The sequence below is a fragment of the Malaclemys terrapin genome, chromosome 24 (assembly GCF_027887155.1).
Source record: "Malaclemys terrapin pileata isolate rMalTer1 chromosome 24, rMalTer1.hap1, whole genome shotgun sequence".
NCBI lineage: Eukaryota > Metazoa > Chordata > Testudines > Emydidae > Malaclemys > Malaclemys terrapin.
In genome coordinates this window covers 14,934,704-14,950,110 of record NC_071528.1, presented here as the reverse complement: position 1 = coordinate 14,950,110, position 15,407 = coordinate 14,934,704, and the positions used below count along the sequence as shown (strand labels likewise).

Genomic DNA, 15,407 nt, shown 5'->3' with positions numbered 1-15,407 from the left:
TGGCTGCCATCCCAGGGCAGAATGTGCCTTGGTTCAGTGCTTGGTTTGTAATGAAAGAGGTGCTGGGGCTCCAGCAAATTTCTTTTACTTCAGCCCTGGCACAAATGAAGCACTGCCTTGCTTTGCTTTTTGGGAGCCTTTTATTTAGCTGGGGCCAGTATAATCCCATCTTCAGAGGTAGCCCAGAGTTCGTTCCATTTCCATTGGAAAGGCGGCTGCTCCGCCTTTCCGAAACCAGGCCTCCCTGGTGTCTGGGGGTGTTTGAATCTAGGTGACAATCATGAGTTTGTGAGATTTGGCTTAAGGATTGTGAGATTTTTAAAAGAACACGTTGGGTTCTGTTTATTTGCCTTCTGGCCTTTCAGCCGTTAAAGGCCACGTTTTCAAGCTTTTCCCTGTAACCACACTGGCCGGAAACTGACCGTTTTGGAAACGAAAGCTCAGAATCTGGTGTGTTCACCTGAGTTTAAGAAAAACAGCAACAGCGGCGAGGATACAACCACGTGAGCCGGCAACTCTGAAAACCCATCACTGACTTTTTAAAAAAAAAACATTTCTTTTGTCGCTAAGCATCTAGAAACCTTTTCCAGTGAAAACGGTGGCGGTTTAGGCCTCTTGTCAGCCCTCCTTGAACTGGGCTGCAGTTTGGCATTTGGAATCCATCAAACACACTTTCTCCCAGCCGTGTGTTTCCTTTTGCTAGGAGAAGTTACTTACACTCAAAGAACAACAGTGACCAACAGGGAGTAAATGGAGGGTATAAATTATTAAGTGAGCGTTTTTTCCCTTGTGCTAATGAATTTCCCCCGAAGTCTTTCTCTCGCTCGCTCACACACACCCTTGCTACAAAGAGTGACCTGAAAGTGCAGTTCCACCATTAACATATCCTTTGTGTCAGTTACCACAGCAACTATTAGTGGGTGTTCTTAAACTGACAGCCTTAAAAAAACAATGCAATGACATTAGCGGCGTTTGCACCTGCGCCTCTAACTAGTTTCTCCGTCTCTTCTCCCAACAGCAGGGAGGAGGATGCTAAAGGGGTTTGAAGAATCCAAACTTGCGGGGAATGGGGCCTCGGGGAGGGGACTTGAAGTTCCAGTCTGTGCCATTTCACGGCCCCGTTGCTACTAGATTCATGCACGCAAAGGCAAGGCCCATCCATGTGGGATTAGCCGTCCAAGCTGAGTCTAAAATCGCTGCTCTGCTGATGGGCAGGACATTAAAACCTTGGGCCCTGCACTACTCCGCCCTGCCCAGCAGAATCCTGGTCAGTGGATACTCATTTGGGGGAATGAGCGTGTCTAGCTGGGCTGGACTGCTCAGATGCTGCCCCACCAGTGCACCAAATCCCACCTGAGGGCAGGACTTCGAGTCCCAGCCCTGCCGCTGACTCCTGGTGTGACGCACAGACGCAGGGCCAGTCTCTGCCTCTAACTGCTCACACTCTAAATAGATCAGACAGGTGAGGCAGGGCGAGGGGAGGGGCCTAGCCCATGGTCTGCACCCTAGTCACCTGGCCACGCTGCTGAGCGCTGGAGAAACGGATGTGAAAATAGCTTGATGAAAACAGGGCCAGGCCAATGAGCAGCTGCCTGCGGAACAGACTCTATGCTGGGGCAATTTCCCTTCAAATCCAACCCCTTCTGTGGGCATGGGGCACGTTCCAGCGGCTGGCAGGGTGCGAGAGCCATTTCCTTTGGGCTAACGCTCGTGGCTAGGCCTGCAGCTTGTGGTGCTCGGGGATCAGTCAGGTCCTTGCAAGAGCAGAGCTGTGTCCGGTTCCAACTGGCTGAGTAGAACAGGAGCTTCCCAGCGCCATGTCCAGACTCACTGTCTGGGGCGCTCAGCCCTTAAAGGCACAGACCCCAGTGCCACAAACCCGGCCAGCGGCACTCCTTGGCTGCTATGCGTTACACTGCACAGCACTTTTTGGAGGACTCACAGGACATTTGGGGTGAGTTCTTGCGCCTGGAATGGAAAGGGTGGAAATATGTTGATTTTTTATTAACAACCATCTTTTCTTCTCATGGTTAATTAGGCCTTGGAGTTAAATAAGTGTCATTGAAAGGAGGGGGTGGGGACATCCATTAAGCAAAATCCCTTTCCCATTCATTTGCATCATTAGCTCCCTGAAACCTAATGCTGGCAGTTAAATGTCAGCACTGTTGACTCTTTCACGTCTTGCCAGTGCACACAAGACACTAGAGGGATGAATATGTTATGAAGGGCTCCATGCTAGGCTGGGAGTGGCATCTCGTGGTGGTGCCTGGAGGGGGTAGACCTGGAGGTGTGGGCGGAGCCTGGGAGGAGATCACCGGGTTTTTTCCCAGCCTGACCCCTCCCAGCAGGAGTTAAAGAAGATGGTTCCCCTGGTTTGGAGGCAGAAAATCTTTTTTAAAGACACACAGGACTGTAATAAGGGGCTTTTGTTAAGTGTGAGTACAAACGCAGCTGTTAACAATACCCATAATGACAGGGACACTGTGCATTAATGACCAAAATAATTGCCTTTCTCTGACTGCCTTTGAAGAAGGGGGGGGGTGGGAAGAATCTGATCAACCTTTGACAAGCAAATGCTTTGTGCAGCTTTTTTAATACAGATGTCCCCTCCCACCCACCTCCCCATGCTGCTCTGACACTAATTGAAAATTGACTTTAGCATTTACTGTATTATTTCAATGTTACATATGTATATCTGCCTCCCATCCAGTTCCTGATGTGCAGCATCCCAAAATATCCACCCATTAAACATTCACTCATCTCCTGGCTGATCGGTACCTCTGTGTTCTGCCATTCTTGAATCCCCTGTGCGAATTAAATGGAATGAGATTAATCTCTCTAGAGAGCCCAGAGCTAGGAGAGGAAATGGGAAAATGTATTTAAGAGTCTGGTAAGGAGGAGCGAGAGATAATAGCTCCTATCTAATCTACCAATCTATTTTTACCTTTGCTCGTTTTTCCTCGTTTCACAAAAATCTAATGCGTTGGGCTTCCGGAACGTCTTTTGTCTAAATGATCTCGAAGCTCTTTAACTTCAACCCTCGGTGATCCCACTTTTGTGGGTGGGGAAACTGAGGCACGGAGGCTGAGTGACTTGCCCCAGGTTAACAAGCTAGTTATTATAATTTGTATGACAGTATCATCTAGAGGCTTCAGCTGTGTTTGGATCCCATTTTGCTAGGTGCTGTACATACATGTAAGAGAATAGACAAGACAAGACAGACCCAGGAGTGGGAGAAAGCCAGGATCAGTATCTCCGTTTTACAGGTGGGGAACTGAAGCCCAAATCTTCAAATGATTTTCAAGGGCTCTGATTCTCCAAAGGGCTCCAGCGCCACCAGACAGAGCTATTTGGACCACTCTGGCCCAAGTGACTGTCCAAGGTCGCCTAGGGGAGTCAGTGGCAGTGCTGGAGATTGAACCAGGGGCTCCTGAGTTTCAGTCTAGCTCATCAGCTGTAAACCCCCAATCCTCCTTCCCGTTGGTAGAACTGCTATGCGGCGCCGAGACTCCAGGCTGCTTCTCCGGGCTCCAGTGAATTTTGCAGCACAAGTGTTTGGAACCGAAAAGGAGGCACAAATGGCTGTGAAATAAAACCCGGGGTGACAGAGTGCGGCATCGCCAGAGCTGAATGATGCCCCATCTCATCCGCTCAGCTTTGAAACACTCCTGGCTGCACTGAACTTTGGGCTGTGATGAGCTGGGCGCTGAGGCTGGGCTCAGGGAGGCTTGTGGATATCGGTGTCTTTTCAAGCCAGGCTTGGAGTGGCTGGGAGTGGAGGGAGCCTGCAGAAGAAGGGTTGGGCTGTGGAGCCCTTTGCCAGGACAAAGCTTTCCCACGTGATAAAAACCTTCAATATCCTTCCCTGTGTGTGTGCCCCGAACCTGGGATTTAGAGGAATGCCACTACGGGGCCAAGGTCTCTGTAGCAGGGGCTGGGCCCCCGGGCTGGAGTTCACTAGGGGGCACCAAAGGACTAGGAAAATGCTCTTCATTTGTTGAGCCATCCAACAGCAGGAGCCGGATGAGCCTCTGAAGGAAGAGAGATGGGAGAACAGGGCAGGCCTGATCCAGCCTCCTAGGGAGTGCCCTGGACTGGGCCTCAGCTGAGCCGGGGTCTGGTCCTAGCTCTGCCACTGGGATATTAGCACTGGCCTAGTCACGTTGCCTCTCCACGCCTTAGTTTTCCATCTGTAAAATGGGAGCAATCGATGGATGAAAAGCACTAGATGAGGGCTGAGGATTATGACGCTGTGTTGCTTAGGCAGCATGGTCCAGGAATTTGGTGCTATTCCCAGGGGTGACCCTGGGCAAATCACTGCCTCTCTCCTGTTGCTGTTTCCCCTCCCACGCTGTGTTTCTTTGGGGCAGGGACTGTCAGACTATGGGTTGGTGTGGTACCTCCCATAACCGGGCCCTGATTAATGGGGACCTCCGGGTGCGACTGTAACATGAGCACTTAGCAATGATAATCCTCTGCTCTCGTGTCCGCTGATCTAATACCATTATGTTCAGCAGAGTTACTTCTGAATGACACCCACATTGGGCATTGCCTGCTTTTCTGTTACATGACAGGGAATTTCTGCAATTTCCTATTCCAGATGAATTTGGGGAATTGTGCTCGAACACCAGCTGCTGGAGGAAACCCTCTTGCCCATCTGTTGTTTTGGCTTATAATTAAATTCCAAGAAGTTCTGGGTTTGGAACTAAGAAATGCCTGAACTGACTTAAAGCATCAGGTTGTTAGCAGCAAATTAACGCTAAAAGAACACTTCCACTTTGCCCATGAAGCTGTGTTATTACTGTTACCCCTGGGTACCATCTAGTCTAACAACAAGAATTGCCGTTACTCATGGCATCTTTCTGAAGCAATTACCGGGGCCTCTCAGTGCTCCACACAATGGGGACTTAATTCCGGAATTAGGTTTTGAGCGATGAGTCGTGTCAGTAGAATATTGTGGTGGAATGGCAAAGTGCATCTGAATTGCTGCCTGCATCTTTCGTTCTTTAATTGTGATTCAACCTTTGCCACTGAGGCCTGGGGTCCAGGAAACCGGTTGGAATCAATGGAGCTACACCAGTTCATACCGGCTGAGGGTCTGGCCCAATACATGCATGTTTAGACCACACATCAACACGCGTAGGGAATGGATTTAAGAAACTCATTTCAACTTGGCTGGCCCAAATTCATCAAGCAAATCTGTATCCAGGGATGAGCCGCAGTGAAAGCCACTAATTTTATGCATAAACTTGGTGAGGAGTGCAGGATGTCAATTAGTCTCTTGTGTGCGATAATTAGCTCACATCCTACGGCATCACTAAAATTTCGTTGGGGACGTGGTCACTAGAGCTCTGATCACGCTCTCGGCAGCTTCCAGCTTTCTCTTGGTTTCAAACACGATTTTGTGACCATCATTCACTTCTCAGCCAGCTGCCCCAATAATCCAAAGTGCGCCGACCTTTGCAATAAGGTTCCAGCTTCAGCCATGGGGGGAGGGGGTCTGTGTGTGGTTAGGATTGTCGACTAAGTTCTTAGGCCCAGATGCTCTCTTCTTGCCCCCTAAGATATGCTCAGCCCAGCTCAGCCTTCTTCTCATGGTGCATCTGTGGACGCTTCAGCCCATCACCAGCTGGCCGTGGTCTATGTTGTGAATTCGAGTCATTCAGGGGCACGCCACTCCACGCTTCCAGCTCCCTACGCCAAGTGAGAGGGGGCAGCTGGCCAAGGAACCAACTACGCCACTTGATGCCTCTATGCCTGAGTGCTGCAAAGTGGCTGGAGCAGAGGGAGAGAATCTGGACCTTCAGAGGCTATTCAGAGTTGACCCTGGGTCAGGTGCTGCAATTCACTTTGTGCTATGCCAGAAAGTAGGCGATGGGCTGATGCTGAGTTTTGTTGCCTGCTGTAACCTGCTGTGATAGTTTTGGACACGCCCCTCTGAACACAAGTAACAGGGTGACGTAGATTTAGATCATTTTTAAACTAAAAAAAGGCCTTTACGCTGGCTTGGATGGGGGAGCCTCAGGGAGAACAGAGGGTTTGGACTCAGATAAACACGCAGCCGTCTGGATGCATCAATCCCTTGCCTGGTATTGGAGTATTTGAGAACCTGCAGATGGCTTTTGTTCTAAAACAGAGTCTGTTTACATTAGGGGCTGCTACAAATCATAAATAATAAAAACCTGTGCCCCGTGGCTGATGTAGTACAGGGTGCGGTACCACTTGCTGTCACTGGGGGGACGAAATTCACGGATCTGTCTAGTTCAGGTTAGCTCCGGGGAGGGAGACCATGGTGCTGGCCCCTTTATGGCTTCTCAGGCTGCTAGCGCGCTCTGATCACCAGCCACCACAGCACCGCTTTGCCCCGGCTCTAGTGGTGGCCATGACCCCGGCGTTGCTGCAGCCGCGCTTGGTAGCTGTATTTGAGAACGGGGCGGATTCCTGTCCGGAGCTGAAAGACGCACACGTCCCAAACCAGCCCTCAGGAGAAAAGGGGCAGCCTCCGATCTCGACCGCCACCATTCAGTGGCTCCAGAGCGCAGGTGGAGCTAGGCCAAAACAGCCAAGTGTTTGCGGTCGCTGAAGCTCCGCTGCGTGGTTTAGCCGGCCGTGCTGGCAGCGAGGGTCGGTGCGCTGGGCTCCTGGCCCGCTTCGGCACGTGTGCCGCGGCTGCAGCTGGCTCTTTTAGTGCTGATTAAACAGATGGTGGAAATGTCGCGACCGGGCCCTTTCTACTCGCCAGCAGCAGCTCGCTGCGGAGGCACGTGGGGATGAAACCTATTTCAAAGGGCTGGGATCAGCTCAGCCTCGCAGACATTTTGTCAAATAACAAAACGTACAGTGAACGTAATGATCTAGAAAACTGCTGCTGCTGAATCCCCTTTGCTAGGGGAAGGGGCGACAGCGGGGCTCGAACTCCCGGATCAGGGAGCATGCACCTCCTTAGCGCTGCAATGCGCACCCTTAGCTCAGGGCGTCAGCAGGCTTGAAAGCTGCTGCCCATTGACTAGCCATTAGAGGGGACAGAGCCACAGGGTGTGAGCCCAGGGTACGCTAGACGCTGCTTTCTACAGGGGTTTGGGCCACAGGAAACTTTGGGGCCAGGGTAGAAACTAAAACCAGGTCAGGACAAAGCCTCCAGCTCCAAACCCGCCAAATTCCCAAGCGGCCGAGAAAATAGCTTGGGAAGTTTCCAAAGGCCCCCGTGTTTGCGGCTCCGTGGTGCTGCCCGTCTTCCAAGTGAGTCTGGCTGCTGAGAGCACATTACCCCCCTGTGCTTCGCCAGCTTCCTCTGCGCAGCGGGGGCAGGCAAGGTCCTGCTTTAGGAGGGCTGGTAGATGGCTGCATCACAGACCTCTTCTCCTAGGACCCGTCACGGCTGTGAAATAAGCCGGAGAGCTCTTGCAATCGATCCCAAAGGAGTAGTTGGGGTCTTGCCCCAGGCATGCTGGGATGAAAGCCAGGGCCTGTGGAATTCCCCACCTCCTTGTTGTCTGTCTGACCCAGGTTTGGTGACCCTCAGGACAGAGTTTAAGCCAGGCAGCTGGGGGAGAGGCCCAGGATCTGCATGAAGAGGCAGGCACACCCTCAGTTCACCTGGGCGCTGTGCGTGAGTGAGACGCTGCCCTGGCCTCAGCTGTTTGGCCGTTCTGGGCTGTCCAGTGTCTGAGCACGTCCCCTCTCCACACCAGGGAGCTGGGACGGTGTCATCAACTTCAGGGAAGGCAGCTGCTTGGGACACTAGGGCTCTGGGTGCAATTCCCAGCTGTGCCCCTGGCTCCGTGCGGGATCTTGGATCAGTCGCTCAGTTTGGATAACAACGCTTCCTTGGTCAGCCTGGTCTAGGTTGCAAACCCTTCGGGGCAGGGGCTGTTGCAATGGGCCTCTGATCTCAGACCGTGCCTCTAGGGGCTACTGTCCTGTGAATCATCACCATAAACCCAACCTGCCGGCTGGAGCTCAGAGACCCCCAGGCGCTTTCCAGCAGTGAGGTTGGGCCTATTTCAGTTTCTAACCCAGCGGAATCTGCTGGGCCCTGGCGTCCGGTGGGCCTCGCAGTGCAGATTATGCAGAATGTAGAATTCTGGGCTGTCTGGGGTGGCCTTGGATGTCCATTAAGTGCTCAGGGCTACATTTAAATAACAAGTCTGGAAGCTGACTGAAAGCAAGGCCGTTTCACATTGAAGCTGCGTCCCTTGTGCCTGTTTTTCCAGTAGCCTAATTAACTGTCTGAGTTTGTGATTTGAATTGGGAGACAATTGTGGGCTCGTGGTTTGAGCAGGCGGGTGAGCGCTAGGATGGCGGGGGGTTCGAATCCCGGCTCTTCTGCCCAGTGGTGCCTGTGGCTCTATGCACATTAGGCACAGGGCGTATCATTGGCATGGGCTGACGGGGGGATAGGGCTGCCCAGAGCAGGAGAGCAGTTGGCCCCAGCTGCCTTGTTTGAGTGGGCCCCCAAACCGAGTGGCATAACTGGCCTTGAGGGGTCGCAGCTCTGCTCAGGTTTGGGCCAATGTCTCCTTGATGGAGGGGCGGCTGGGCCAAACTTGAGTGGTATTGCAACACCCAGAGCGGGGGGGCCCTCCTGGTGGACCAGAGCCAAGCTGCCGCTGTGGTGAAAAAGTTCTGGGGATGCCCTTTCTGCTACTAACAACATCTGTGGCTTTAAGACGCCCGTTCTGTCTCAGTTTCCCCATTGATAAAGCAGGGATCATACTTGGCTATTTCATAGGGGTGTTGTATGGCTCGTAAAATGCTTTGCAAGTGGAAGGTGCTGAGTAGTAGCAGTGTATGTGGATGGTGGCTGATATACCCGGATCACCCACTATAGTGTGGCAGCCACCTCTGGGGGTGGGGGGTGGCAGTTGTTTAACAGACAGAAATAGATACATATTTTTTAAAACTCCTGGATGGCTTCATGATTCCCTGTTGCTTTGCACGCTGCGTGCCATTGACCCCCGTGCAAAGTGAGCGTGAAATACTACCAGCTCAGAATGGTAACAGTTCACACGCTCACTCTGCACTGGGACAATGACATGAAGAATTAGATCTTGGGTGTAAATGGACACAACTCCACCCACTTCCCAGCTTGCCCCAAATCTGACTTTGGCAGTGACCCCAGGGTCCGGGTGCCTCGTCCCCAAAGAACCCAGGCTTGTGGCCGTCGCAGCGAATTAGATTTCCCATTCAACTTTAATAACAAACGAAACGGCGTTGTCCTGAAGACAGCACATGTTTTTCTCTTCCTTCAGTCAGGTGATCCAACAGATGTGAACAGTCATTGTCCACTTCCAAAGTCAGCATTTTGGGATCACTAGTGAATGAAAAAGTGACGCATTGTTTAGCTTTTTGTAACGTACGGATTCCTCAGCGCGCAATTTCCCCTAGCATGTTCTCCCGCCGCTGTACCACACGCAGGTGGCCGGGGCCGGGTGCAGAGAAGGGCCAGGTGTGCACAGCTCTGCCTTTCGATACGGCTGAGCCCAGATTAACCCTGCCAGGTACTTGTGGGAGCTCAGGTCCCTCCAAACCTGGATTTGGCAAACGAGCGAGGAGAGCTCGCCCAAAAAAATCCAGTGGCAAGACTGACTTCTGAACTAGCAGCAGCCGGGTGGGAGGGCAGGAAAGGGCAATGGGGGGCAAGGCTGAGGTCTGGGATACGTAGCCGCTTAATAATTATACCTTTCCTCCACCAAACACTGCCCTGTCGGGGCGGCGGGCTGGGATGTTACCCATCCCGAGGGAAAGCCAGCGGGGCTGGAGATTGGGTGCAAGAGGGATTCCTTTGGGCCAATTCACTAGCAGGAGCATTTTTGCGGAGGCTGGTGCTTGGAGGGCCCCACGTCACCACACAGGCCTAGAATGTGAAGTGTAGGCAGCCGCTTTGGAAAGTCTGGGCCTGAGCACGCAAGTGCAATACCAGGCTGCAGCGTGGGGGATACCACCGACATCCTCACAGCCCCTCTGCCTCTTGCCTTGCAGCCGCGTGGAGGCGGAAGCCATCGAGAAGGAGCTGCTGGAAGATTACAAATTTGGTCGGCAGCAGCTGATTGAGATCTGGGGACACGCCAGCGCCATGGCTGTGACCAAGGTAAGAGCAGCGCCGTGCCAGGAGGGAGCATGCCAGGGTTTAGAGCAGGGAGCTCTGGGGATTGTTACTCGCAGGGACCCCGGGTGCAAAGCCAGGGGCTTGGCTGGCATGCGAGCGTGCTCCCCTGGGCTGTTATCAGATGTGCTTCCTTTTCCTGTGGTCTCTTCCCCTCTCCCAGCCTGGGTTTTCTGTTCGCTTCCCCGTTCCGGACCAAACGCCAAGTGCAGTTTGTTGGAGGCACAGAAAAGTCTGAGTAATTTTCTTCCTCCTCCATTGCTGTGACAGCCACCAGTTTGGCCAACAACGCACGGATTGCACCAGGGACCTCAGAGCTGAAAGCACAAGTCTTGACAGGCGCTGGAGCTGGTTCAGGGAGGGACACGTCATGGGCACTGACCAGTAGGTTTTGCCATCTTCACCTTCCCTGGAGCCAGCTGTGACCAGAATCACCTTGGTATTGGCTGTTTTCATGGTCATTCCCATGTGGACCAGAGCCCGAGGCTGTTTTCGTGGGGTTTCCACCCAGGACGGGCTGTTCTTTCCAGCAGACTCCAGCATTTTCAAGGCGCTTTGGCTAACGTCAGGACCAAGCACGAACTGCGAACCTGTCCACACTCACTCATTGCTAGGGTAACCCCCGTGCAGCTATTGCAACACGGATTTGCTTTGGGAATTGGCCAACGTGCTGAGGAAACGGGGCCAAGATTTGTCTTGTGCGCTTGCTGGTCTCCTGTCATGGGGGAAAGACGCTGCCTGGGGGAGGAATGCTCTTAAAGAAGAAGGAATGCTCTTCTTTAAGAAGCTGGGATGGTTCTCCCCAGTTGCTGTCTCAGCCCCAAGGGTGATACCCTGAGAGAAAAAGGGTGAGCTGGCTTCTTGCTCCGGAATTACCAATCTCTCTTTCTGGGAGAATCAGCCAGAGGGGCCTGGGAAGCGCGTCCTCCCCTCAGACACTGGAGCAGGGCAACATTTTTTGGCACAAACTTTTTTTGGGCAAGAAAACAGATTCGGCAACCCTGAAACAGTTGGTGAATTTGTGTCAAATGGTTCATTTAAAAAACAAAAACAAAATTCCCCCCAAATCCAAATGTTCCATTGCGACATTTGTTTCCATTTTTTTGGTTCGCAATGACTCTTTGTTTGGAAATGTCCTTCTATTTGATGGTTGAAAAAAATCTCAATGTGCCCCCAAATCAAACCTGAACGTTTAATATCAGATCAAAGGAACCGCTGGGGTTTTAGTTTTGGAATTTCCAAAAGAAATTGGAAAAATTCCATTTTGGGTTCGATCCCCGAACAGATTTTTTTTTTTCTTTTTCTGATTTGTATGGAATTGTTGGCGAACCAAAAAACCTGTCATTCACTCGGCTCGGTCAGAGACGCACTCAGGGCCTGGTGTGGGACTGCCTTCTCCCACTGCCAGGGGGCCTGGCTATTGATTTCCTTCCAGCAAAGCATGCTGGGAATGGGAGGAGTCAGAGACCCTATAATAGACCGGCCTCTTCTCCCTGCTGAGTTAGTGTGGCGAGAGCAGGGCAGGAGGCACTGTCTGAAGGTTTTACGGCCTGTTGGAGCTGTACTTACTGGCTGGAGAAAGCTTTCTGGCTCTTTCCAAGAGGTTTTGGGGAAGTCACTGAGCACCTTTGGGGGACCGGATTCTGGGTAACCACACAGCCACCTGCTCCAACGGTGGCTTTATCTCTGCACTTCTTTATCCCACGGCTTCTAAGGTGAGCAGGGCATCCTGACCCAGGACCATGGGCAACGATGGGCCAGTACCGTGTACTGGAGATCTCCTCTCCCATACACACCTGCTACCTACTGAGCAACAGGACAAAACTCACAAGTGGGTCAAACCTGCCTGGACGAGGTCATTCAATAGCATCTGACACATCCTGCAGTTTGTGGGCTTTGCAGGGACACACTGTAGAAGATTTATAGAGGACATCACTGTTGATGGAGTGTAACATCGGTCAATATACCGTAGCATCTAGCATCGTCACATGTATCTGCAACAGTCAGGTAGTCTTGCCTCGGAGTGCTTAAGAATGATTATTGCACGTAAAGGACTTCTAGCTATATTGCGCCATTCATCCTGAAGGACACCAGAGTGCCTTACAAATGTATATACAGGCATTGCTTTGCCCGGCACTGACATGCACCCGCCTCTGGAGTGGCACATGGCAGGTGTTTAGTAGCCACATAGCATCGCTCCACGCATCCGAAGGGCCAGTTCCTCATCTGTCACTCCATTGACGCCAGTGGAGCTAGATTGATTGACGCCAACTGGGGATCTGGCCGGAAGTGAAGGAGACCACCGTCTTCCCATTGAAAGAGTGGGCTGGGCAGGGAGGCGTGGGGGTTAAGGAGACAGAATGCAATGATCCAAACTGAAACTCTACCAGGACACAGGGTGTGATGCCCCTAGCCCTAGCGCACCTGAAAGGGTTTGAGTCAGCAGATGTCTAGCAGCTAACAGCTCGTTAGTGGAATAAACCAGTCTGCAGACAGCTGTTTTGCTGCTGGTTCCCGGCTTCCCTAAGGGATGCGAAGTGCAAAGCTACTGAAAGGTATGTGTGTGGGTGGGTGAGTCAGCTCCACTCCTAACTACTGCAGCAGAAACTTCTGTTCCGTGAGACGCTGTTGCTTTTCACTTTGGATCGTCAGCCGAACTGTCACAAGCCCCCACGTCTGAGTCGGTTCAGTCTTTGATTCCTGCTTTCACCTGAACATCGCAAAACCTGAGTCCGGGTGCAGGCTGGCCTTTGCTGGAACAGATTTTAATGCAAAAGCTAAATGTCAGCTCATAAATATTTAGCTCAAGATATTTCCACAGCAAATTTGCTCAGCAGGGGCTGAGAGAGTTAGGAGCGAGAAGGTAACAAGAAGGGAGCCTGATTCTCATTCACACCCAGGCCCTTTTATGTGGCTTTAAAGCCCCTTTGCACTGCCAGTGTGGTGCAAAGGGGTCTTAGTGGAAATAGAAGAAGGTTCATATTTCCTTAACAAATATGGGGCCAGATTTGATGGTGATGTAAGCAGTGGGGAAAGCTCCGTGTGGGTGTAAGCTGATCAGAACCCAGCTGAGCGTGGTAAAGTTGTGTAATGAGCACCCATCGTGCATGCGATGGGAGTGCAGGAGCTTGGGAAAGCAGCCCCCTCACCCTCCCTGAGTGCAATGCAGAGCAATCCTGTCCTCACTGGACCCTGTACCTTCCAACTAGCCCTATGTGGTGTGTACCCTACACCCATTTTCCAACACCCCCTCCAATGCCAGGGCAGTGCCGCACGAGCCATCTTAGGGATGTGCTGGCAGGACAGGGGGCTTGGTCACGGGGCTGCCATCAGAGACAATGTGAACCACGCGGCTAAACCCTCCTCGCTCCACTGGCAGCTTCCGACGGGGAACGGTCTTGTGCCAGCCCGGCTGCAATTCCCAGCTCTGTCCCCACAAGCGAGGCGAGATGCTGGCAGGGCATCCCTGGTGTGTGTGCACTGCTGGGCGGACATGATGACCCGGGCTGCAGCAAATCAGTGGTGACTCAGACTGCAGATGGGCCAGGACTAAGTGGAATCGAGTTGGCATTTAAAGGGCCGGGGTGCTGGGCAGTGCTAGCACTTTGCATCACCCTGTGGAAGAACCAGCTTGACCCTGCTGGTGGATTCCATCTTGCAGTAGCAGCATCACCGACCCCTCCGGTGGCCCTGTGCCTCCTTTGCTCAGTTCAGGAGGGTGCTGACAGGAAGTCCCATCTGGCAATGAACCTGCAGGACAGCAGCCAAGGTGCATGGAGGAGATCGCCACCAGGCTTCCAGAGGGAAGCAGAAGGCCCAGGCACCCCCTGGGAGGAAAGAGGAGATCATTTGCGGAGTCAGAGAGGAACTGGATCAACCTACTGAGTGTAAAGTCTCTTCCCCTCCTCTCTGCCACCTCTAGGACCAGGCCAGATCCTTTCCTGAAGGCCTCCCCCTCTGGAGCTGCATTGCAGCACTAGGAGATGCTGAGTTGACCACCTAGAGAAGCCAATACAGCTGTAAATTACAACCCTTTCACAGCAAACTCCGGGTGCTTTCCAGCAGGACCAGGGCTTGGCTAATGCTGGACTCCACTGGCTGAGTCAATAACCTAGCAGGCCACTGGCCATGGCCATTCCCTGGGAAGGCCCGGGAAGAGAGCAGCTGAGAATAACCAGATACCAATAGCTGACTAGAGCTAGCCGCCCCCAGCCTGCCCGGCACTCACTTTCCATACCAAACGGAGACAAACTTAGCTGTAGACTAGCTGATTGACATGGAAACTGGGAGAAGCACCTGGGAGCTGTTTGCTGTTTAAATTAACCTCACCTTTCCCTTCAGTCTGCAAAGCTTAGAGGCCGACGCTCTCCAGTGCTCAGCCGGTAACCCCTCCGCTTTACAACATGTGCTTTTACTCCCACAAGGCGGGAAACTGTATTGACCAAGGGGCCAGTTTTATTCTTTGCCGAGCTGCTGGGTAAGATCTTGGAGATGTAGCAGCCAATGTCATCTCCACGTCATGCCTGGAGTTCGATCCATCTGTCCGTTAAGCTGCTGTTCTCTTCAAGTGTGATCCTCCCATCTTAACTTACCTGGGAGATGACACTTCCCATCCCGTTGCTGTGAGATCTAGCAGCCCATATCTTTGTCATTGGATCAACTCCGGTATTATGCCCAGGCAGCCTCTTTGGGAACTGCTCTTAGATTCCACCCCACATCTCTTTGAAGGTAGCATCCCTTTGCTGCAGTCAGTACACGAGGACGGGCAGAGTAGGTAGGCAGATGGACAGACTCTGCAGAGTTCTCCTCCCATTTTGAGTGACTATAGGATTCTTCTTCACTTCCTGTCTCAAACTGCTGTGTAGTGTAGGTCAATAGCTGGATAAGAGGATTAAAATCTAAACTCAGATCTCTCCAGAGACATGAATTTTCTTTCTCAGGGTCGGTGTCTAGCACTGGGCACATGGGGCTATGACTTTATTTGGGGTCTCTAGTAAAGCTGGGCAAAAAATTTTCATCAATTAGTAAATTCGTCAGAAAAAAGCAGATTTGGGGCAACTGAAACACTTGTGAATTTGGGTCAAATTTGGTGAATAGTTTCAGCTGAATAAAATAAAATTCCTCATTTTTTAAAGTCTAAATGGCTCATTTTGGTTCGAAAGGGACTGAATTTCTTTTCAGTTCGGCCCCCAAACTAAAAAATCAGTTCTTCACTGAGCCCCAGTCTCCGGTCACTACAGGGCTAATGAATAAATTAATGAGACAATCCCAAATCCTGGATCCAGAGACCCTGAGATTGGGG

General features: G+C 52.0%; 1 protein-coding gene across 3 annotated transcripts in view; it reads left to right on the top strand.

The window, feature by feature from the left end:
- Positions 1-15,407, top strand: part of YJEFN3 (YjeF N-terminal domain containing 3) — a 43,306-nt gene that overhangs the window by 6,965 nt on the left and 20,934 nt on the right. For all 3 annotated transcript variants that reach the window (XM_054013634.1, XM_054013633.1, XM_054013632.1), the window contains exon 3: positions 9,982-10,090. In XM_054013634.1, coding sequence (XP_053869609.1) covers positions 9,982-10,090 — 109 coding nt within the window. The remainder of the gene's footprint in view (positions 1-9,981; positions 10,091-15,407) is intronic.